The 26035-nt window shown below is 40.0% G+C and overlaps 1 protein-coding gene across 2 annotated transcripts; it reads left to right on the forward strand.

The window, feature by feature from the left end:
* Positions 1 to 391: 391 nt before the first annotated feature.
* On the forward strand, positions 392 to 25196 carry KICS2 (KICSTOR subunit 2). Of its 2 annotated transcripts, XM_004381552.3 has the most exons (4): positions 392 to 788; positions 6671 to 6956; positions 18492 to 19303; positions 24550 to 25196. In XM_004381552.3, exons 1-4 carry the CDS (start codon positions 554 to 556, stop codon positions 24621 to 24623), a joined length of 1407 nt encoding a protein of 468 aa, XP_004381609.2. In that variant the 5' UTR covers positions 392 to 553; the 3' UTR covers positions 24624 to 25196. The 2 variants fall into 2 exon arrangements, with proteins under 2 accessions (XP_004381609.2, XP_023591880.1); XM_023736112.1 differs by lacking the exon at positions 24550 to 25196 and having other exon boundaries at positions 18492 to 20810.
* The last annotated feature ends 839 nt before the right edge of the window (positions 25197 to 26035 follow it).

Raw genomic sequence — 26035 nt, forward strand, 5'->3', positions numbered from 1 at the left:
AACTGGGCAAGGGGACAAGATATGAACCTTTATTGTCTGGCTTGTAATCTATAAACCACTTTCTTGAGCTGGTTTAAAAGATGTAAGAACTGACTACGGTCCCTGCTGTGAGAGCGAGCCTAGCTCCGCGCACAAATCTCACCTCCCACCCATGGCGAGCCCAGAACAGATGTTAGGGCAATAACTGACGTCACGTAAGCGTGTCGTCATCAGCACTGACGCAGTCTCACAGGGAGGGGCATCTCAGCTCACCTCTGAACGCAGTCAGTTCCACGGAGCACCGAGTTGGCCGCCTCCTATTCCACCCCGAGGGTTTAAATTGTCAGAGCTCAGGAACCGAAGCGCCGAACGAGCTCCGGAGTCACCTCCTTTCTTTCCTGCACCTCACCCACATCCTCTCTAAGGCCCGGAGCGGTCCAGCCGGCGGCGCGCGCACGGGCCTGTCGTTTGAGGCGGTCACGCGCACGCACGCTTGTGTGCATGCTCGTTCCTTCAGAACCCGGAAGTGCGCGGGAGAGGAGAGCCACGTGGGTGGAGGTGGAGCGCAGCTCGCATGGGGGAGTCTATCCCGTTGGCCGCCCCGGTCCCGGTGGAACAGGCGGTGCTGGAAACGTTCTTCTCTCACCTGGGTATCTTCTCTTACGACAAGGCCAAGGACAATGTGGAGAAGGAACGAGAGGCCAACAAGAGCTCGGGGGGCAGCTGGCTGTCGCTGCTGGCGGCCTTGGCCCACCTGGCCGCGGCCGAGAAGGTCTATCACAGCCTCACCTACCTGGGGCAGAAACTAGGTACCTCCGCCCCGCCCCCGTGCCCCTTGAGGGGGAAGGAAAGCGGGTACATTCCCCGTTCGGCAGTGGCTTGGGTTCCTTGTTTCCTGTCACTCGACTCTGTATTTAAGATTTCCTCCCACCATTCTCTTCCTTCCCTTGGCTTCCGCAAACCCCGCCCACCGGCCTTCGCTGCTGATAGATTGGCGGACCGGGTGGATGCTTTCGCAGGGCTGTGCCCCAAACCGATTGCTTTATCCATTTTACCCTGTGCATGGATTGGTGCCATAACTAAGCCCATCTCGCTCTTCTACCCAGTGACACTGCGGCCAGAGGAGCAAAACTTGGCAACACCACCTAGTTAATGAACACTATTGTCTGGCCTCTTAAGGTTAAGGCCTTGGAGAGTTATAGATCGTGTCTTACCCTATCTCCCAATAAATATTTACTGAATGAACATATTAATGAATAATGAGCCGAGAAGGCAAGAAATATGCCTGACGGTAGCCAGAGGAGACTTAAGGGGAAAATGGTAAACACTCTACCACCCCATAATAATTCTTGTCTCTGAAAATCAGTAAGATGCAACAGCTGATGCAATTGATTTTCACTACCAGTAAAAACAATTAGTATGATTAGATAAGAAGGAAATAATCTATGTAAAAGCCAAGGGCTATGCACACGAAGTATTACTACTTAGAGTAATAATTATCAATAATAGCATGTTTGAATCACAGAGCTTTTAGAGTCGTTGTAGTACTTCGGCCTGTTTTAGACCCTTTAATTATTAGAGGCACAGGATCTTGTGTTAAGGATACATATATACAGTATAGAGAATAGAAATGTAAAATTGGATCTAGATTCCATTTTGATTTTTCCTCCAGTTTCTTTATATTGTCTGAAGGTGACCATGTACATTTTACTGAGCTTTTAGTAAACACTCAAAGGGGCAGGACTTTCTGAGAGCTTAGCTTCTACTGTAGCTATTCAAATAATAACTCTGTTGATTTATTGGCAAAAACTGGTCAGATAGTTCCAGCTCGTGTATTTTTTCCTCCCCATTTTACAGTGGCACCTCTCACAAATTTGCAGTGTTGTTTGAGGAGTTACTATTCCTCTTTCTGCAGATTGGCATATTGAGTATATCCAGTTGTGTGGGTAGGTGATACAGCCCAAATCAGAACACTTGGCTTTGAACTATTAGATTGGGTGTATCCACATGATTTATCAAAAGATGCATACATATATTATAGTTTACATATAATATGTGATTTATAGATCAGTAATACTTCATGATGGGGAATACTCCAGCTGTAAAATTGAAGGTGGATAATTTTTTGCAGTTTTGGTGGTTTTCAGATTTCTCCACCTTGCAAAGAATGGTGATTGACCCCAGTGCCGTGCTGCTTAACTTTTTTTTTTTTTTAGCTCACTTAGGGGAATGTGATGAAAGATGGGTGCTTACTCCCCAGAAAAATATATGTGTTTTGCATATCTGAGAGAGTTCAGTTGGATTTCCTAAAGCCTATTTATGAACCCCCGAAAGGTTGGCGGTTCGAACCTACCCAGTGGCTTTTTGGGGGAAAAACCTGGCCATCTGTTCCTGTAAAGATTACAGCCTGGAAAACCCTATGGGACAGTTCTGCTCTGTCCTATAGGGTCGCTGTGAGTTGGAATCGACTTGACGGTACACAACAACAGTTTAAGTTGCCTGACCCAGGTTTTTAAAAACAGAATTGGCTGCCTATCTGTAAGAATCATGTGTATAAGACCCTCAGTGTCTCTGACTTGGTTTCTGTGAAGTGGCCCTTATTGACTAAAGTCATCAGTTCTGCTTGAACACCAGTTGGCATCAGTGAGCCTGAGGGCTGCCCGTGGAAGTTGACCCACAGAGCACTTTACACTGTGAAACATGCCCAGGCACTGTTCAAGCTCCCAGGTAATCTCACCACTTCTGAGTAACCATTCTGAAAAAGGCATATACAACTTTGATGCCTCATAACTTATTTACGTGTATGATAAATATAAGTTTTGGAATTTAAATTTTAACTTTGCAAATAACTGACAGCTTTTTTGTACTGGAATGTGTGTGATATCAGGGTGCTTACAACATGACTGCACATGACTCCATTTTTTGGAAAACGTTTTTGTGTTGCCATTTAAAACATTCCCATGTTCTTCAACTACTTGCTAATTAGAAAGTTTGTTTTCTTTAAAATGCAAACCAAAAAGTTTATGTTTACTTTAAAAAAATTTAAAACATGGTTCAGAAAAGTGAGTTTTTTTGTTTTTTTTTCTTCACTCTTATGGCTGGTGTTTATCTGAGGCCTTAGCAGTGGGTCCTGATTATAGGTGCAAGCTTGGGCCTTTCACAGAGGACAGACCTGACAGGGAGCCTTCTGTTCCCGTCTTGGCTCAGTTGTTGCAAAACTTGGGGTGGGGCCGTTCTGTTGGAGCCTTCCCTTCCTTTTGAACAGAGAATAATACCTGTTTGGGGAAGGATCAGTGATTAAAATATGCCGTGGAAGGTTTTAGAAGGTCATACTTTTTTTTCCTTTGTCTCATTATTGGCGTTTCCTCAATCTCTAGTGGCTGGAATTTAGCTTAGTAGACCTGAAAACTGATGTTTAAAGATTATCATTAGCAGGAAGTTGTTGAGTAAAATGCTTGATTAGATGTTTTGCATACTCCTTTAATATATTTGTTACTTCACATTTTTATCATGTGAGATAAACTGCTGAAGTCTTGAGAAATAATGATTCTTCATAGAGACTTCTGGAAATAATTAAAAATAATTACAGTTTATAAGTTCAAAGAATTGAAAAATGCTTTCACCTAAAACACAATAAAAATAGAAAAAAATTTTTTGAAAAGTGAAAGAAGTCGGGTATCTCTGATCCCTTGTTTCCCAACATGAATGAAGGAGATCTCCTTTGGATATTCTTAGCCAGTGCAGTCAATAGATAGGATTGTCTTCTTGAAGCTTTGAGAAAAGAGACTTGTTTAAAAGGAATGGATTGATGGTCTCTCCCTTCCTTATAGTGCTGTTTTACATGGTTTCACATACTGTTTATCGATAAGCTTTAAAAAGTATTACTTGTATTTATGTGGTGTTTCCACTCCCCCAGATAAGGGTAATCTGATGAAAGAAGGTATCCTTTTTTGACCCAGAGTTAAAATTTTCACCAAGGCTACCCTGTTTAACAGCTGAGGTCACTTTGCTATCTGTCAAATAGACAGCTATTGTTTTCCTAGTGCTTGAAGTTCCCAATTTACCATAGAGTTTCAGAAGCTCATTTACATATTATTGAGAAGTTTAAATTTTCTTTTACCAGTTATAGTGGAAGGGGAAGGAATTAGCATTATTAAATATGTACTTTGTTCCAGACACATTGCATACTATACATTACCTCATTTTGTCTTCATAGCAGCTCTGTTGCCATAGTTTTTTTTTCTAAATTTTATTTGTATTGTTGAGAATACACACAGCAACACATACACCAGTTTCTTCATGTACAATTTAGTGACATTGATTACATTCTTCGAGTTGTGCAACCATTCTCACCCTCCTTTTCTGAGTAGCTCCTCACTGACAAACTCACTGCCCTCTAAGGTTCCTATCTAATCTTCCAAGTTGCTGTTGCCCGTTTGATCTCATATAGATAGTTCTTAAAAGAGCATAATGCTGAAGGCAGACCTTTTTTACTAGTTAAGCTAAACTACTGTTGTGTTTTAAGATGACTTCAGGGGATATTTTTGGCTTAAGGTTTAAAGATTATCTCGGCATAGTTTTAGGGGTTCATTCAGCCTCCATGGCTCCAGAGAGTTTAGGCCCATGAGAATTTGAAATTCTATTCTGCATTTTCTCCCTTTTGATCAGGATTTTTCTGTGGAATCTTTGATCAAAATGTTCAGTAATGGTAGCCGGGCACCGTCAAGTTCTTTGGGTCTCAGGGCAAGGGAGGCAGTTGTTCATGGAGGCAATGAGCCACACATTCCATATCCTCCTCCTATTCCTGACTCTTCTTTCTCTGTTGCTCCAGGTGAATAGAGACCAATTGTTGTGCCTTGTATGGCCATTGACAAGCTTTTAAGACCCCTTACACTACACAGTGAACTAGGAGGTAGAACGGAAGCACTAAACATGTTATCAGGCCAATTAACTGGGATGTTCTATTGCCATAGTTATATGTAAAACAAAACAAAAACAAGGAAGGCTTAACGTGGCTGAGTAACTTGTGTATGAAATAGCTAGTAAATGGGGGAGTTGAGATTCGAAACCAAGTATGTCAGACTCCAAAGTTTTAGGGTTTTACATGATACTACCTTCCCAGCCTAAGAAGTTTTGCCTTAGACCTAGGCACAGAGGCCATATTGTCACTTTACAAAGTCAGCAGAACTAGACTGAGAATGGGCATGGGAGGAAAGCAGACTCCGGGGTACAGTCCTGTATGGGATGTTGGTGTCAGGATCGGTCTTCCTGTACCATATGGATTTTGCTGCTGTTGGTAGGAGAAATGAAATGAATGCTAGTCAATATGTTTAAACAATATATTGGAAAAATGTTTTTTGAATATTCGTAGTTCATCTGTGGAGTCAGTAGTAAGTAGGGTGACCAACTGTCTAGGTTTGCCCAGGGCTGAGGGGACTCCCAGTCGTGGAACTTTTAGTTTTAAAACTGTGAGTAAGGAGTTTCCTGGGAAACCAGCCTTTCAGTGCTAAAATCTGGAGTCCTGGACAAACTGGGATGATGTGGTCACCTGGTAGGGAAAGTTGTAAGACTCATTTCTTGAAACATTAACTAGATATGGTGAAATGGTTCATTCAGTAACAGGGTATCTTACAAATGCCTTGATGAATAATTTTCAACCCTAATTGATATGTTTAGAGTAGTAGTTCATTTGTTAAAGCATTATGGATATATCAATAAAAAATCTAAACTGTCACATATCTCTGAGATTTTTGCATATTCTAGGAATTACTGTTTTTAACCTGCCCTGTTTCTTTTCATTCTCCTACGATCTTGCCTCTGATCCTTTGGTGGAGTACAGAATTGCTTAAGAAAACATCTGTGAAGCTAGCGCAATAATTATTAGAGTAAACTTGATCATATGTTGATGCCAGATTAAGGAAATGATGTTTATGCCATTTGATCTTTGTGCTGAAAAAATGCATTTGATTCTGTGTTTTGCTGCTTTTCTTTGGAACCCCTCAGTTACAGCAGCGGTTATTTATACTGGGTTGCTGCTCTTAATAATTCACGGTTTGGTGTTTATTATGTTATAAGCTGTTCTGTCAACCTTGTCAAGACTGCTAAGACTTTCTCTCCACCCTGCACCCCCAACCCAGGATCCCAGTAGTCTGTGTTCTTGTGTAAGGAAGACATGTGTATATGTATTCTGTTTTCTGGTATGGCCTAAAGTACAAGATTCAAAGGAATATGCAGCCCCAAAGCAGGAAAAAAAAATTATTTACCAGGAATAGCAAAAAAATATTATTTACCATAATTTGGGTGCTGTGTTTGTATTAAATACCTAAATGTGGAAGGATGACTTTTTAGATCAAGGCTGATGTCATTTGCTTGGTTAGTTATGCTCTGATGTGAATTTGAATCTTCATTGAAGATGAGTGGGGGAAAATTGGTGGGTGGGTAAGAAAATCATACACCGGTCCTGTGCTACACTAATGAATTGTAATAGGCATTCATTTAGCTTGTTCCTCAGTAAAAATTATTAATCACAAAATATTTAAATCTTAATCATAGAAGTCAGAGAATATTATTGGTGAAAACTCATTAAGCTCAGCAGGTTCAGAAGGGAAGATCCTCTGGGATCCTGGGAGGTGTTTTGTACTTCTGGTTTCTCTTCCTTACCTGTCACATGACTATGTCATTTACCTACCAGGGGGCCAGTCTTTCTTCAGCAGGAAGGATTCTATCCGCACCATCTATACTTCTCTGCAAAATGAGCTGAAGAAGGTGGTGACTGGCCGTGGTGCCCTGGGTGGGACCGCTCCTCATGTGGAAGAACTCCTTTCCCACCTGTCAGAGCAGCTCTGCTTCTTTGTTCAGGCTCGGATGGAGATTGCAGACTTCTATGAGAAGATGTACACCCTCAGCACACAGAAGTTCATCAATGCTGAAGAGCTCATTGGCCTTTTGGACACCATCCTCAAGAAATACAGTTCCAGGTCAGTGTAGGTGAGGAGGGCGGGCGGGAGAGAACTCAGAAGCTCTCTCAGCCCCACTTGGGGTCTGAGTTGTTTTCCACACTCTTATGAAAATCTGTGATGAATAACTGTGAAGGAGAAATAACTTTATTACATTTTATAAATATTAATTAATCAACAAGTACATGTTAGTTATCTTCTTTGGGCTTAGCACTATGCCACATACTTCTCTAAGCAATAGGGAGTGACAGAGAATGAAGTAATCCTTAAAAGATGTATTATAATGGGTTATGCTGCTTATGAAGGAGTTCATAGAACAACTAGAGAGTTGTATATAAGATAATGTGATTTTTAGCAAACTACTATTCAAATAAACGTTGTCCCTTGCAAAATATCACTTCGGTGATGTAGTCCTTACTTAACTGTGTTGGAAACTCCTTTGGAATTGCTTTCAGAGCCTATGGAATATGTTTTTGGGTTTGTTTTACATTTCCTTAGTGGAGGCAGGTAACTCTGCATGTGATGAAGGCATACTTGAGTTTTTTTGAATAGTCAGAAGGTCATTTGGAGCCAAATCTAATTTTTTTTTTAAAAAAGATGTGGATCATGTGGAAAACTGGTTTTGTTTGAAGGTGATTGCTGCTTATAAAGAAATGAAACTAGTTGTAATATGTGGCTCACTGCCTGACCCAAAAAGCAATACCAAAAGAATTTCAGAAGCATTGTGAACATAATTGAAGTGAAGGTCCCAGTGTTATCTTTGTGTCCCAGAGCCTGGCATAGTGCCTTACACATAGTAAGTGCTAAATAATTGTATGTTGAACCGAATAAAAAATGATTAATTTGAAGGCTAACACTCCTTTGAATGAGTTCCAGTATGTTTGTTTAAAGAAAAATGGTAGATATATTAATTTATAGTCCCAAATGAAGGATAATGCCCATCTGATTAATGGATTGGGGGAAGAGGGCAAACTGGGGAGATTAAAAGAGACTTCATGGAGGAGGTGGAATCTGAGGTGAACTTTTAGGGACCAAGTATTTTGAAAACAAAGCCAGGAAAGAAGGGGGCAGATGCTTTGAGATGAGACTGTGTTTCCAGAATACTAAAAGGCCTAGTAGGGTTTTGGTAGTTGCTGTTCCCTCTTCCTGAAACACTCTTGCCCTAGTCGTCTTCTCATCATTCAGGTCTTGGTTCAAACATCAGAGAAACCTTCCTTCACCATCCTACCAGTACCATCCCCCTTTTAGTCATTATCCTATTCCCCTGTTTTATTTTCTTTATAGCATAGCACTTATTGCCATCTGAGATTACCCTATTGTTTGCTTAAACAGAAAAAAACAAACAAACAAACAAAAAAAAACTCGTTGCTGTCCAGTCAGTGCTGACTCACGTTTGCTCGGGGTGTTGTAAAAACGGCGTGGGGGCGGTGTCTGATCTCCTCCAACCACACAAGAAGTGGGGAGAACCAAGATCAACAGCCCAAGGCTGACTCCCATGAGGCAGAGGCCAGACAAGCCTCCTGTCTCCACCATCTTTACCAATTCTGACACCAACCGTCCTTCCCACAGCACTCTCTACTGGGTTCAATAATTCATTGCAAGTGGCCACACAGAGCTCACAGACCATGCTCACGATTAGGGAGTTTATTAGAGAAGTAACAGTTACAATTCAGGATCAGGAACACTCAGGATACAGTTCTTCCATCAGGCCAGCATTTTCCCAGCCATGCTCACATGCATGTCTCTCCCTGGCTTTAGACCTCTCCCCAAAGTCACTCAGTTTTCTCTCTCCATGGGCTGGAAAGCCCATCATGCCATCTTTGGGTCTCTGCTGTTGGGTCTCTCCTGCCATTGCTTCTCTCTGTCTTCAGAGTTACAGCTCACTCTCTCTCCGTCTTTGCTTCTAGGAGCTTCCCAACGCAAGGACCCCAGGTCCAAAGGACACACTATTCTGGCTCTTATTTCTTGGTGGTATGAGGTCCCCATGTCTCTCTGCTTGCTTCTCTCTTTTATATCTCAAAAGACAGTGGCTCAAGACACAACTCAGTCTTGTAAATCAAGTCCTGCCTCATTAACACAACTGCTGCTAATCCCATCTCATCAACATCATAGAGATAGGATTTACGACACTTAGGAAAATCACATCAGATGACAAAATCGTGGACAATCACACAGTACTGGGACTCATGGCCCAGCCACGTTGACAGATATTTTTGGGGGACACGGTTCAGTCTATGACAGCCCAGATTTCATTTTTCTTTTTTAGTGTGGTAGGATATATATATATATAAAACAAAAAATTTGCCATTTCACCATTTTTTACTTGTACAATTCAGTGATATTAATTATGTTCATCATGATCATGTTAATACAAGCATCACCTATTTCCAGATTTCATTCTTGAAGCTCTTAGGGCAGTACTTGGGTTTAACCCGTTGTCCTGAGTGGATATTTATGGAATCTGACAGAGCTGAGTTGCAATATAACATATGGTCAATAGGTGTTTTGCTGCCTTTCTCTAATTAATAGAGAATTACTGATCACAGAGATGCCCTAGCCTGAAAATTACCTAAGTTAGAGATTTGGGTTAATTTAAACAATATGAATTCCTTAGTTAAAGCATTCTGATAATTGAAATTCTGTACAATATATTGGTTTTCTTTGGGAAGTGAGATTCTTTTAAGTATAAATTAACATGGTTTTCCCTTTGCCAAGGTAACATCCTTTTTTCTATAGACTTTTTGATTTGGCATCTGTGCTACATCAGACACATTTCTTTTGTGGGCATAGCATTCTAGAGAAATAATTCATATTTTGGTATTTTATTGTATTGAAAGATTTAGTCTTCTTCCCATAGTACCCAATTTATCTTTCATGGAGTGTTTATGTGCCCCAGTATATCAGATCCATGTCAGAACACTTACGAAAAATTTTGTGAATAGTTTCATCTTTTCACAAATCAATGAAATGCATTTGTATTAAAAAATTAACAAGATTGATGAGTAGCATGAAGTCTAAACTTCTGGCCCTGATTTAAGATGCAGATCCAGTGTGTTATTGCAGATGTCCAATCTGCTTTCAGAAATGCATGGTGTAAAATGGCAGCATCAGACATTGTCTAACTTCAGGGGGAAAGATGAGAATTATCAAGATCAGTATCAGCCCAAGGCTAGTTCCTAAGGCGTAGATCAGACATACCGCCACTCTCCACCCCTTGTTACCAGTTCTGACACCAGCCGTCCCCCACTACAGCACTCTACTTCTCTGCTGGGTTTGATAATTCATTGCAATGACCACACAGAACTCACAGACTATACTCACAATTATGGGGTTTATTAGGGAAGTAACAAGTTAGAATTCAGGATCAACTCGGAAGTAACAAAAACAACTCAGGAGATAGGATACAGTTTGTCAGTCATGACAGCTTCCAACCTCTCAGCCCCTTCTCCGCCATGCCTGCAGGCAAGTAGGCCTCCCTCTCGGCCTTGGCCGTCACTCTCTACTTTGGCCCTTGCTCTCGGCCTAGGTCCCTGCTCGGGCCTGGCCTCTGCCCTGCTTGGGCAAGTGTCACAAAGCTTTTTAGCTCTGCCAATAAGTGCCCAGAAGCACCCCACTCTGCCAGGAAGCCTCCTACCTGAAGATGCTGAGCTCTCTTGCTCTGTGGGTCAGCAAGCCTAGCTTTGCCAGCAAGTGCCCAGAGACACCTTACTCTTCCAGCAAGCCTCCCACCCAAAGGCACTCAGCTCTCTCGCTCCGTGAGTCAGCAAGCCCACTGCAGACATCTGCATGTCCGGTGCCTCTGCTGGTCTTGTGCCACTGCCAGCTGGTGCTGCTGCCACCTCCAGTGTTACAGCCGTCTGGTGTTAAACAGCTCTGTCTCCTGGGTCTAGGATGTTCTCAGCACAGGGACCATGGGTCCAAAGGGCGCAGTCTGCTCCATCCTCTTCTTAGTGGTAGTGAGATCTCCCTTCAACCTCTGGGATTGGCTCTTTTTAAGCCTAGCAGCATGGCAAAAGTGACTAGTTCCCTTGGTGGGCCACAGGTACCTTATTTGCATATCCAGCCAATCTTGGTAAGAGTTTTACACACCTTATTTGCATAGTCCCACCTAATCATTTTGTGGGAGTTACAAGACCATGGCTAGAAAGGCCATATAAAAGTGACTCATTGCACTACACATGGAAAGCATGATTTCTTTTTTTCTTCTGGAAGCCAGTTGTATTCAGAGTAGAGTAGTGTTAATGATTTCCTTTTTCTGCATGCTTATTACATTATTAAGCAAGTGTAAATTCTTGCTTAAGAATCATAGTCATTTGTGATACTGCATTTCAAAGTGAAGATAATTAATCATAAATGGATTTTCAGTCTGTGCCATTTAGTAGGAGAAACATGAATTTAGCTCATACAAGGTCAGTATGTCTGCTATTCCTTGAATACTTTTGAGAGGAGGTAGAACTTGGGATTTTTCTTCAAGGAAGTATCAATAGAACATTTTCTGATTCTGTAGGATTTGTTTTTAGTTTATTCACCTATTTTGTACATGAGTGTAAAAGAAAATCCTGACTAATCTTTCTGTTTCATGATTAAAACAAAACTGAAAAATAGATTATAAATGCGAATTAATATTCACTCTTCTAAATCACTATGTGATTTTAAGAAGTAATGCCTTTAAAGAAAGAAATGAGCTATCATTTATGTATTTTAAACAACTACTTTTAAAATCCCTTTTGTATAGAAATAGTACACCATTCGGTGTTCTTTAATTTTTAATTATAATTTTACAGCTAGAATTTAAATAACATTTAAAAAAATTGAACTATATAAAATTTCTGTTTACATTTTAGAGGCATAGTTTCTTGACCTGAATGCTTCAGTTGACAGAATTCTCACCAATTTGGACTTTATGCCTTTTTCCTTTAAAAAAAGATGATTTGACTAAGACTGTTAATGAAACTGTTGGTTAATTGTGTGTGTATATTTCAACAAGGTTAATTATTGCCCACTGAAAATTTCATAAGCAAAACCAATACCAGTACAATTTCTGTGGGAAGCATTCTACTCTAAGTATTTGATACACATATGGATCTTAGCAGTGAAGACTCCAGGCCTTGTATGATCTTGTCCAAACTTAAACCTTTTCAAGTTCTTGTGCTACTGTTGTGTGCCGTTGAGTCGTTTTTGACTCATAGCAACCCCATGTGACAGAGTAGAACTGCTCCATATGGTTTTCTAGGCTGTAATCTTTATGAGAGCAGATCACCAAGTCTTTCTCCTTTGGAGTCGCTGGGTGGGTTCAGACTGCCAGCCTTTTATTTAGCAGCTGAGCATTTAACCATTGTGCCACCAGGGCTCCTACCGCCCATCAAATGCTTTAAGTTGCAGACAGACTGTTAGTAAGAAGGCAGCTTCATTGGTCTAACTCAAATGCTATTTCCTCTGTGGCCTCCACGATCTTTCAACGAAAAGGAGTCTTTCCTTCCTCTAAACGGTTCTTTTATTTGTACACTCTTAAGAGTATCCATTTTAAATACCTCCAAGGAACCCTGGTGGCACAGTGGTTAAGCACTCAGCTACTAACCAAAAGGTCAGTGGTTTGAACGCACCAGCTGCTTCCTGGTTGAAAGATGTGGCAATCTGCTTCTGTAAAGATTGTTGTTGTGAGGTGCTGTCGAGTCGGTTCTGACTCATAGCGACCTTATGTACAACCGAATGAAACACTGCCTGGTCCTGCACCATCCTTATAATCGTTGTTACCCTTGAGCCCATTGTTGCAGCCACTGTGTCAGTCGATTTCGTTAAGGGTCTTCCTCTTTCTTGATGACCCTCTACTTTACCAAGCATGATGTCCTTCTCCAGGGACTGATCCCTCCTGATAACATGTCCAGAGTATGTGAGATGAAGTCTCACCATTGTCGCGTTTAAGAAGCATTCTGGCTGTACTTCTTCCAAGACAGATTTGTTTGTTCTTTTGGCAGTCCGTAGTATGTTCAACATCCTTTGCCAACACCATAATTCAAAGACATCAATTCTTCGATCTTCCTTATTCATTGTCCAGCTTTCACATGCATATGAGGCAATTGAAAACACCATGACTTGAGTCAGGTGGTAGCGTATGATCGTTTCAGGAGGTAGCATATGATCAAGAACTGATGATACTGAAGGCAGAATTCCGAGCTGCACTGAAGACATTGGCGAAAAACAGCTCCGGGAATTGACGGAATACCAATTGAGATGTTTCAACAAAAGGATGTAGTGCTGGAATTACTCACTCGTCTATGCCAGGAAATTTGGAAGACAGCTACCTGGCCAACCAACTGGAAGAGATCCATATTTGTGCCTATTCCAAAGAAACGTGATCCAACCAAATGTGGAAATTATCAAACAATATCATTAATATCACAAGTAAAATTTTGCTGAAGATCATTCAAAGCGTTACAGCTGTACATTGACAGGGAACTGCCAGAAATTCAGGCTGGATTCAGAAGAGGACATGGAAAGAGGGATATCATTGCTGATGTCAGATGGATCCTGGCAGAAAGCAGAGAATAGCAGAAAGATGTTTACCTGTGTTTTATTGACTATGCAAAGGCATTTGACTATGTGGATCATAACAAATTATGAATAACATTGAGAAGAATGGGAATTCCAGAACACTTAATTGTGCTCATGAGGAACCTGTATATAGATCAAGAGGCAGTTGTTCGAACAGAACAAGGGAATACTGCATGGTTGAAAGTTGGAAAAGGTGTGTGTGTCGGGGTTGTATCCTTTCACTATACTTAGTCAATCTGTATGCTAAGCAAATAATCTGAGAAGCTGGACTATATGAAGAAGAATGAGGCATCAGGATGGAGGAAGACTCATTAAAAACCTGTGATACACAGATGACACAACTTGCTTGCTGAAAAGTGAAGAGGATTTGAAGCACTTACCGATGAAAATCAAAGACCACAGCCTTCAGTATGGATTACACCTCAACGTAAAGAAAACATAAATCCTCACAACTGGAGCAGTAACCATGATAAACAGAGAAAAGATTGAAGTTGTCAAGGATTTCATTTTACTTGGATCACCCAATCAACACCCATGGAAGCAGCAGTCAAGAAATCAAATGACGCATTGCATTGGGCAAATATGCAGCAAAAGACCTCCATAAAGATTTCAGCCTTGGAAACCCTGTGGGGCTGTTGTACTCTGTCCTGTGGGGTCACTTTGAGTTGGAATTGATGGCAATGGAGTTTTTAATGGATAAATACTTCCTTCTGCCATGTAAGGGTATGTAGGGCAAATCTCTGGATAATTTATGTTTGTATCCTAAATATATTTTTATCTAAGAACTAATAAACTAGTTAAATGAAAAGGGGTTACAGATTTCTTTTTAATTGGTCTTCTCATATGCATATGGCCAGTATACTTTTTTTGTAAGGTGCAGACTTGTGAAGAAGAGAGGTAGTGCTTCTGTAGTAGAGTTGCCTTTTTCTTCATTAAAATATTAAAGGAACCTATTTTATATTCTGTAGAGGGTTCCTCTGTCCTTTCTTCCTTTCTTTCTTTCTTCCTCCCTCCCTTCCTTTCTTAGTCCTGACTATAATTAGAGCAGCTATTCTCTGTAAATAGTTGTCAATTTATTCTGTATTCAGACTCTTTCAAGCTTGCTGCAGTAGATGAGGTGTGTATTTTTGGATTACAACCTTTAACAAAGTTTAACAAATCCCCTATAAAATGAGTTGTGAATAACTATGAGGCACACAGCAGAGTGGAAATGGTGAAATGATACATCATAATGCTAATCTCAAAGCCTTGGCAGACTAACATTAACATGAATTTTTTAGCTCTTCTTAGGGATGAAAAATAGCTTTGACTTTCATTCTTAATAAATGTTCAGCATTTAAATACGTTTAGTATATGTTTATGGAAGAGCTCATTCAGAATTCTTTCTGAAGGTTTATGCAGGGAATTCATGTTCTTTCAAGGAGTGCGTTGGATATAAATGGTGATTTCCAACAGAAAGCAGTAGAAAAATAACAGTAGTGTTATTTGTGGTGGAATTTTCTCCAACCCCATACCATTTTCCTGTCTGACTGTGCTAGTAGTTCCTTGGCAGATTTTCCTGATAGCTGTGATTATAGAATTGTGTGATAGTAACTCTCCTAAGAAGTGTCAGGGGGCCTAAAAGTTAAGGTGGTAGGAGCCTTTCTTACAATTCAAAGGTTTTGAGACTTATGCTATATTGATGTGTGTGTGTGTACCTGTGTATTAGACTCTCTTAATATTTATTCTAAAACATACACTGTTTGAAGAGTCCTAAGTTAGTTAGTTAATTAAGCACATTGAGCTAGAAGATTTGAGTCTCACCTATCTTTCTGATTATTTGGCTGTATTGTTATACTTGAGCTCCACTAATGGTTTAGTATCTCCATCTTGAAGAATGTTGAGGGTAAAATAAAAACTAATGTGTTATCTTATTGTGAATATTAAAAACTACATTCTATTTATCACATGATAATCATTTTCTGTCTTTAGAATGTCTAATCTAGTGTGGGCTCTTGTAACCATAACCTCTTAATTAGTGCCTAAATAGATTAAAAAAAAACCCTGTAGATATACTTGTGATCATTTGTTTTCTAATTGTTTAATTGATAGCCAGCATTTTCTTCTCCAAAAAGGGCCAAGAAAGAACACCAAAGACACAAGGAGAATATTAGCCCAAGAGACAGAAAGGGCCACAGAAACCAGAGACTCCATCAGTCTGAGACCAGAAGAACTAGATGGTGCCTGGCTACCACCAGTGACCACCCTGACAGGGAATACAACAGAGAGTCCCTGACAGAGCAGGAGAAAACTGGGGTGCAGAACTCAAATTCTAGTAAAAAGACCAGACTTAATGGTCCAACTGAGACTGGAGGGACCCCAGAAGACATGGCCCCCAGACTGTTAGCCCAAAACTAAATCCATTCCTGAAGCCAACTCTTTAGACAAAGATTAGATTGGACTGTAAGACATAAAATGATACTTGTGAAGAGTGTGCTTCTTAGCTCGAGTCGTTGCATGAGACTAAATGGGCAGCCTCTATCAGGAGGCGAGATGAGAACGCAGAAAGGGGCAGGAGCTGGTTGACTGGACACGGGAAATCGGGGGTGGAAAGGAGGAGTGTGCTGTCACATAGGGAGAACAACTAGGGTCACATAACAATATGTGTATAAATTTTTGTATGAGAAGGTAACTTGAACTGTAAACTTTCACTTAAAGCACGATAGAAAAAAAGAAAAAAAGAGGGCAGGGGAGGGCCAAGACACAACTGTGTGAAAAGCTCCTGTCTCATTGACAGTGAAGCAGATTAAGTGGGCTCAGTCCTGTGTATCATCTGACATGGTGCCTGGGCATAAGGTATACTCAGTAAGTGCTAGGTTCTTCCACCCACTTTTAAAACGGGGTCACTTGCCAAGATGATTCCTGCAGCCTCTGCAGGTGCTTTGGATCTTCAGGAACAGTGTAAGGGCTTTATGCAGGCTCCTTGATAAGGAGGGTGCACCAGGGCCAGGTAGACACTGAAATTCCCTGGGCATTCCTTAGAAGGAAGAGATGAAGAGATTGGACAAGAAAGCTCTAAGTGGTCCATACAGAAAGGACTCTCCTTAGTCATTCTATTCCATTGTTACAGAACTTCAGTTAGATCATAAATAACAGACAGAATGAGTAGAGACTAGGATTCAAATCTTAACATAGTTGGCCATCACATTGATTGTATTTCTACCATATGCCATGTATTCTAGAGTTATTGGAGTGAAGGAAATAGGCAGATATTACTTTCCCTTATGGAATAGCTTAAAGTTAGGGTGACCATATGTCTCAGTTTCCCTGATAAACTATATAGTCAAACTACTAAAGGAGAAGACAGCTATTAACAAATTAGAGCATATAACTGGGGGACCTGACCTAGTCTGAGGTTAACAGAGAAGACATTTCTAAGGAAGTGAATCTTAAGAGGAGACCTGAAGAATCAGAAGTATTGACAAAAAAAGGTCATGTTCTCCCTTGTTTCAGCATCTTTGAACTGCCTTTTCTTCTTCTTCTGCCTGGGAGGGAGGATACTCCCCCATTGCACCCCTTTACCTCAATATTGCTGTTACCTGTGAAGTAGAACAGTATTTTACAAACTCGTTACCTGTTGCTGTAGAGTTGATTCTGACTCATAGCAACCCTAAAGGACAGAGTAGAACTGCCCCATAGGGTTTCCAAGGAGCAGCTGGTAGATTCGAACTGCTGACCTTTTGGTTAGCAGCCACAGCTCTTAACTACTGCACCACCAGGGCTCCATTTTACAAACAGCATGTAGCAATCCATGAGTCATAAAATTAGTGAGTAGTAATCCGTTTAAGCAAGGAGTCCTGGTGGTGCAGTGGTTAAGTGCTTGGCTGCTAACTGAAAAGTTGGTGGTTCAAACCCACCAGCCACTGTGCAGGAAGAAGATATGGCAGTCTGCTTCCATAAAGATTTACAGCCTTGGAAACCTTATGGAGTAGTTTTACCCTGTCCTATAGGATCACTGTGAATTGGAATTCATTTAAAGAAAAAAAATATATGTATAATAGAAAATAGCAAGAGTACATTGTGCATAGTAAGTCTAAATATGAAATAAAACTTTGTATGCACTTGGTCTCAATAAAGTGTATTTCTTACTGTAGATCATGGTCAAAAAGTTTTAAAAACACTTTGTCTAGAACAAGTGGGACTGCAGTTGCTCTACTACCTTGACCTTTGTAACATCGTTACATTTTTAATTAATGTCTGGAAAAAGTGAAAAGGATGAGAATGTGGCTCAAGATCAGAAGGGACAAGATCATCCAGCCCCTCATAGGTCTTTTTAAGAAGTTTGGATTTTATCCTAAGAACAAGGAAAATGTTAGATATTTATTGTTTGGCTACTGTTTTTTTACTGCGATTAAATATGAAGGGAATTTGGGTACCAAGACTGAGACTTTCTCATAAATGTTATACTCCTTTAATAAACACTGATAATCTGCTATGTTTCAGATACAGCTTTATAGTCTGTACTCTCATCTGCAAAATAGGTTTGATAATACCTCATGGAGTTACTGTGAAGATGAAATGAGTTTATTACATGTCATTACACAGTTGTTTTAGTCATCTTTTCTTTACCTGTACCTCTTCAGCACTGCATCCTGTAAAGAGGGTTCCTTGTTTAGATGATGATAATAGTCAGATACCCAGATACAATACCCAGAATAAATAAAATAAGAATTACTAGCCAATTTAATTTCTCTTTATTTGAAAAGAAGATAGCCATTACTGGTTGTTTTTTTTTTTTAAACTTCAGGCTATTTCTACAGGAGAATATTATGTTGACATAATCCTGAAATGGTGAAGTTATGTCCGAATAACTTTTTAAATGAATCAACATGGAATTCTTTCATCTTTTTTCCCTCTGCCCCCAAGTATAATATTTGACTGATTACATTGGTTTTTTTTAGGGTAGAAAAATCAACATGGAGTGCCATTTCCACTTACTTCTATCAATTTCCCTTCCTCGTTTAGATTTCACCACCCAATTCTCAGCCCCTTGGAGAGCAGTTTCCAGCTGGAGGTCGACGTCCTGAGTCATCTCCTGAAGGCCCAGGCTCAGGTCTCAGAGTGGAAGTTCCTCTCGTCTCTGGTTAACTTACACAGTGCCCACACCAAGCTGCAGACCTGGGGCCAGATCTTTGAGAAGCAGCGGGAGACCAAGAAACATCTGTTTGGAGGGCAGTCTCAGAAGGCCGTTCAGCCCCCACACCTTTTCCTTTGGCTGATGAAACTCAAGAACATGCTCCTTGCCAAGTTTAGCTTTTACTTTCATGAGGCACTGAGCCGACAAACAAGTGCTTCAGAAATGAAAACGTTGACTGCAAAAGCTAACCCAGATCTTTTTGGAAAGATTTCCAGCTTCATCAGGAAATATGATGCTGCCAATGTGTCCTTAATTTTTGACAACCGAGGTTCAGAGAGTTTTCAGGGTCATGGCTACCACCACCCGCATTCCTACAGAGAGGCCCCTAAGGGTGTGGACCAGTACCCAGCTGTGGTGTCCCTGCCCAGTGACAGACCTGTCATGCACTGGCCCAATGTCATCATGATCATGACGGACCGCACATCTGACCTGAACAGCTTGGACAAAGTGGTCCACTTCTATGATGACAAAGTCCAGAGCACCTACTTCCTCACCCGCCCAGAGCCTCACTTTACCATTGTTGTCATTTTTGAGTCAAAGAAATCTGAGAGAGACTCCCACTTTATTTCCTTCCTCAATGAGCTCTCACTTGCCCTTAAGAACCCCAAAGTTTTTGCAAGTCTGAAACCTGGGTCCAAAGGTTAGCAGATTATTTGTATGAAAGGTTTTAAAGACTGGCAGCTGTGTTCTTAATTGCTCTAATGATCCACAGTGGTCTGTGATTAGAGTTTATATCCATTCATGCTTCTTTCAGAGCTGAATTAAAGACAGATTCTCCCTAATTATCTTGCACACTTTATAAGCAATTAAGGCCAATTGAATTAAGTATCCAAAGAGTAATCCAGGAAGTGATCATGGCTACTGTGTATTTCCATGGTATGGCAGAATAGTTTCAGTATTTTCCCCGTTTTCCTGTGTTTCATGAAAGTAAGATGGAATACTTATTGGCCTTTGATCTTTGTTTCCAGATGTTTTCTATTGTTCTAAACATTGTGTTCTACTACAGTTACAACCACCTACTCCCCCTTCTTCCTAGAAAAGTAATTGGGGTAAGATATTAAATGGCTTTTTTAGAACTAACGACTGTATATTTTTTCTCTCATAAATTAGGAGATTAAAATGGAGATGCTAGTTTTGTGATTCTGATTTATAAATTATTTTTATGCCAAAAATTAAGGCCTTGGTAAGAAATTTCTATCAGTTATTAAAATTGAAGGCAAATCCGAGTGGTAGCAGAGCATCAGGTTTTAACCGTTCAGAAGACCCTCATGGTAACTTTTGTAGCCACGAGATCTTTTGGGGTGACATACACACCTAACTGCATTTTTTTTTTAACCTTTATAAAATTTGAATTTTTTGCTTTGTTTTGAAGGCAGCAAAATACATTATATGGGGTTTCTTCATTCTTCAGTATATTACCTGCTTGGCTTTCCGTTTATTACCTTTCTGCTGAAGTGTTCATGTTTGGCTCCATTCCCTGGTTGTTTTTAGGCTTAAAAAACATGCAGTCGTGGTTTTTCAGCCGCCTTTAGATACTCATACAACTTAGCCCACTTTTATAAAATAAAAATGAAGGTCTCGAAAGTATATTTGGCTAAAAATCAGTTGTACATTGAAAAGACCTCTTCATACTTGAGTAATCACCTCAGTAGTTAAGCACATCTGAACTTGAGTTTCATGTCTGTCTCCTACAAATTATTTTTAGAACTAGTGATACATCTTAGCACATGCTGCCTTAACACCTTCCTTTAGTAGACGTTCATGGGTAGCTAGATGGATCAGTTAAGGCATAATGGGCTGTGGAGACCTTCATGTTTAGGTTTATTGATTCAGAATAAAAATAAGCCACAAGTAATTGGGCTGTCATTGTTTGATAGTTCCTTCAAAGGTTGTGTGAAATATAATGGTCAGATCAGTCCTGTGTCTTATGGTTGTGTGGAGCGACTATTTTCACTGGACGTCCACAGCAGGCATGCAGGCAGCATTGGTGGACACCAGAGAGCCTCTTCGAGCCTGTGTAGGCGGTCTGCTGACCTCAGACTGAACTGACTACCTGGTGGAGGAGCCCATTGGCCTAATTGCTGAGGAGAACATGCGTTTTTCTTTTCTTTTTTAATAAATATGATTTGCAAAAAAAAAAAAAAAAAGCCAGTTTACTTTAGTGATTTACCTCAGTGTTTTTTATTCACTCAGGTTCTATAAAAATCTGAACAGACTTTACAACATTTGACCTTACGTTAAAAAATTGAAAACAATTGGAACTAAAAAATCAAGTCATTTTTTGTTTTGCCAAGAAGCTTAAAAATGTTCCTTGATGTGCGTGTAGTTTTTTTCCCCCCTAGATAAAACCACCATTAGCCTTAGTGAAATGGTCTCCCATGTAACTAAAAGAAAATATGCTTCAGTGGATCAGAGAGGGGTGTAAATAAAACATGTATACAATATCTAAATAACCAGTCCTTGCCTAAGACATATTTTAATTGCATGTTTATTTTTAAACATTCTGGTTCAAACCAAGGAACAAAGTCGTTTTACTCTGACATTTATCCTCTAAATTCAGTAATGAAATCATTTTGTAATGTCTATGTTTTGTCCATTGGAAGAGTAAATCTGCCTATTTTCTGCAGACAGAATTCTAACTTTGAAATTTGTTTCTAAACCACAAGTTCATAAATTTTTATGGAAAATCAGGAATAGTCAACACTTACTGAGTTTGCCAAGGAATCCATCAAGGAGTGTTCCTTCTAGGTTGCTATTTGGACACAGGGTGAACATTTATAACTGTCTTGAGTCCAACCTGATGAATCTGAATATGTCATTTTAGGGAGTCGGTGAAAATAAAGCCTAATTTTTAACTGAGGAGCCAATACTCTTTAAATAATTGCTTTATGCATTGGGACAGACTGGGAAAGTTTTACTTTCAAGAGAACAAATGGTTGCTACTTCACTGCATTCCCAGAAGGTTCACTCAGGTGATCTTGAAAATATGCCCACCCTTTGATCTAGAAGCAAACTTGCAGTTCTGTTTTTTTTGCAAGTCAGCCTCTGAGCTTGACTTTCTTATCTGTAAAATGGGGGTAAGGAGACTTGGGCTGTCTTTTTCAAAGGATAGTGTAAGGATGAAATGAGATCATGCATGTGAAAAAAGGCTTTTGCAAACTTAATTGGGTTTAAAAGCTGTATAAATAAAAAATGGATCAAAAACCAAACCCATTGCCGTCGAGTCAGTTCCGACTCCTAGTGAGCCTATAGGACAGAGTAGAACTGCCCCATAGGGTCTCTAAGGCTGTAATCTTTAACGGAAGCAGACTGCCACATCTTTCTCCTGTGGAACTGCTGGTGGGCTCCAGCCATAGACCTTTCAGTTAGCAGCTGAGCGCTTAACCACTCTGCCACCACAGCTCCTTCAAAAGATGGATCCCTCTTCCCTTACACTCAACACCTCTCCTGTTCTCTTCACATCTGTGGCAAACCTGTGCTTTGTCATTAAATTTGAGCAGTACTTAAAGAACTGGTTTAGCAGAGGAGGCAGATAAATGCCTAACCAACCCACCCACTCTTCTTATTTTAGAATCTTTGTGGTTCTTTGTTCCCAAGTTTTTATGGCTGGCTGATAGTGTCATTTCAGTTCTTCTGTATTCTTACTGATTTTTTTTTCTAGTTTCTCTTATCGGTTATTGAGAGAGATGTGTTAAAATCTCCAACTGTGACTGTGGACTTGCCTATTTTCTTCCTTTATTTCTGTCAGTTTTTGTATCATGTATCTTGAAGCCCCTTTATTAGGCCCATATAAGTTTGTAATATGTATGTCTTTCTGATGTATTAACTTTTTTATCATTATGAAGCTTCCTGCTCTATCTCTGGTGCTACTCCTTGCTTTCAAATCTGTTTTGCCCACTATTTTTCTAGCCTTTCCACTATGCTTATGCTTACTGTTTGCATGGTGTGCCTTTTTCCATCCTTTTACGTTTAGCTATTTGTATCTTTGAAGAGTTTATGGTAAGAACTAATTTAGAAGGCTGGATAAGAAAAAAACCAAAAAACCAACAACTCTGTATTCTCCAATTTCACAATCTCTGTCTTTTGACTGAAGTGTTCAATTCATTTGTCCTATCAAGTTTTTACAGTCAGGACTCTGCCATCATTTAACATGTTCTGTGCCCTCCTTTTTTTCCCTGTAAATTGGAAGTTAGATCAAGAGGTTTGATCTGATTCAGTATTGTTTTATTTTTTGGTCAGTGTTGTATACTTTTATTAGAAGGCAGCTAATAACTAGTGTAGGAGTTCCTGGGGGGAGCAAACTTTTAAGCGTTCGGCTACTAACCAAAAGGTTGGTGGTTCAAATCTACCCAGAGGCACCTTGGAAGAAAGCCCTGGTGATAGACTTTCAAAAGGTCACAACCAGTGAAAACCCTATGGAGCACAGTTCTACTCTGACACACATAGGATCACCATGATTTAGAATCAACTCAGTGGCAACTGTTTTGTTTTTTGTTGTTGTTAATATCTGGCATTGCATATGTCATATCATTAGAGGTTACAAAATGGTGATATTCTATTATTCCTTTTTCACTTATTAGCCAGAATACTTCTACAAAGAGAAGCTTGGCTTCTTTAGTATTTTCTTACCTTGATATATAATTTATATAGAAATGACTAGATAAATTCTTGATTCTGTTGCCTTTATTTCAGGGCTTTGTACTGGTTGGAAACGGTTCAGTCATGGCCAATGGGAACAAGTGCAGTGTATGTGTTGCATAGCAACCAAATGTGTTGCTCCTTGGATTTTGACCTGAGTAGGAAACAGCGGTGCCCCGCTTAAAGATGGCAGCCGACTGTGCTGCTGTGAATGTGTCGCCGCCGTCTTTGAGCGAGGCACTGCTGTTTCCTACTCAGATCGAAATCCAAGGGGCAAGAGATTTGGTTGCTATGCAGTCAGTACACTGCCTTTCTTCCCGTCAACCATGACTGAACTGTTTCCAACCAGTTCAAAGCCCTGTTTTATTTACCAGTTTTCAAAATAATGAGTTGTTTTTTTAGCATCCTCCAAAGACACTAGGGATTTTTAAAAGGAATGCATATGAATTTATGAAAATTTATGCCTTTTAGGTTTAACCACAATTTTTAAACAAGCCAATTTTTCTGCTTACCCCAGGCACTTTTATGTAAATATTATTCCCTTTCCTTATTTTTCCACAGTTAATTTTCTCTCTTAATAACTTTTGGCTATCTTCCTTCATCTTTTTTCTAACCTTACTTCTTCTACCCTCCCTTCCTTTTTTCTTTCTTTTCTTCATTTCTTAGCTTCTGTTACTTTCCTCACTGATTCCATTGTAGTCACTTTTCCCCCCTGTGCCTCAGGGAGCCAGGACATACCCCAGTGGTCTCTGACCCAGTTTTTGAAAGCAGCATCTGAAAAGTGTTACTCATTTTGATTGTTTTTACAACTAGTTAGACTTTTCCAGGCAGTGCTGAAGAAAAACATAGAGGGGAAAAGTTCAATGTTGACACTGATGGGGTGACTGCAATTAAGCCCAACCACTTCGTGGGGACATAAGACTTTTAGCTAACTACAGCCACGTAGCACGGTACGTATCTAGCAGATTTGCTGGCAGGAAAAGCTACTGGGAACTACAACCTTCCAAAATGTATTTTTAATATGAAATTTTTTAAATTAAGTAAGAGATGATTCTTAGTCTATTTGCTCTAATGAGTCACCATTAAATTAGCCTGTGAATTTTTAAGTAAAAGTTTAAGAAAATAGATTTTTCCTCCTAAGTAAAGGGGGGGAAAAACCACCTACAACAAAACATGACATGTGACTCCCTAAGAAAGCACCATAGGTAGAGTTTAATTTAGCAATTTCCCCTCTACTTTTCTGACCAGATTCCTGTTACCAATGCAATTATTTCATGGCCTTTTGCCTGAATTATTCTAAGCTGCTTCTCCAGAGGAAATGAGTAAGAAGAAATAGATTCGATGAGTCCTTCTGCCTTTGGGGAACTTCTCTTGATATGGTGTAAATCCATAAGGCTTCATTAATGCAAGTATTTTGACTTGTCTGCATATTTTTTCAATCTGCTTTCGATAACAAGGCCTGTTTCTGGGATACTTTAAATTTAAAACCATATGGTATGTGTAAGATATCAATGCTAGAAAATGGAGAGAGGCAAATTGGTTCCCCATTCTATAGTCCCCTACCTAATGTCACTCAGATTTTGGCTTACCCCCAGGGTTCTGAGCGATAGTATAACTCAGGCAGGGCTATGAGAGGCAACTGTGTTGGGGTGCATGGTGAAAAAAGATTGGTTTAGACATGCAGTGGCGACAACACGAAAATGTAGGATGTGACTTGACATTGCTCCAGGAGAGAATAGACATTGGGACTTTTGCTAACTTTATCCCTGGGGGGTGAATTCTGCATTTCCTAGTCTTAAAAACTGTGGAGTAATTCCAGAATTCCATTACATTTTTAAATTTGATGCCTTATTTGATTTTTTAAAAATATTTTTGTTGTTGTTAAGAATATATACAGCAGAATATGCACCAATTCAACAATTTCTACATGTACAATTCAGTGACATTGATTAGTCTTCGAGTTGTGCAACCATTCTCACCTTCCTTTTCCAAGTTGTTCCTCCTCCATTAACAAACTCACCCTCTAAGTTTCCTATCAGTCTCTCAAGTTGCTGTTGTCAGTTTGATCCCACAAAGATAGTTCTTAAAAGAGCACTATGTTCAAGGCAGACATTCTTTACTAGTTAAGCTATACTATGGTTTGGTTTTAAGAAGACTTCAGGGGATATTTTTGGTTTAAGGTTTAAAGATTATCTCAGGGCAATAGTTTCAGTGGTTCATCCACCCTTCATGGTTCCAGGAAATCTGGATTCCATGAGAATTTGAAATTATGTTCTGCATCCCTCAGGGAAATAGTTTCAGGGGTTCATCCACCCTTCATGGCTCCAGGAAATCTGGATTCCATGAGAATTTGAAATTCTGTTCTGCATCCCCCTTTTGATCAGGATTCTTCTATACAATCTTTGATCAAAACGTTGAGTAATGGTAGCTGAGCACCATCCAGTTCTTCTGTTCTCGTAGCAAAGGTGGCAATTGTTCATGTTGGCAATTAGCCTCACATTCCATTTTCCCTTCCTATTAATGACTCTCTTTTTTCTGTTGCTCCAGGTGAATAGAGACTAATTGTTGTGTCTTGGATGTCTGCTTGCAAGCTTTTAAGACCCCAGGCACCACGCAATGAACTAGGAAGTAGAAGAGAAGCACTAAATATGATATTAGGCCAACTAACTGGGATGTCCCATGAAACCATGATCCTAAACATCCAAACCAAGGAACCAAATCCCATTAAGTGTTT

The sequence above is a fragment of the Trichechus manatus genome, unplaced genomic scaffold (genome assembly GCF_000243295.1).
Source record: "Trichechus manatus latirostris isolate Lorelei unplaced genomic scaffold, TriManLat1.0 scaffold00086, whole genome shotgun sequence".
NCBI classification, from domain to species: domain Eukaryota; kingdom Metazoa; phylum Chordata; class Mammalia; order Sirenia; family Trichechidae; genus Trichechus; species Trichechus manatus.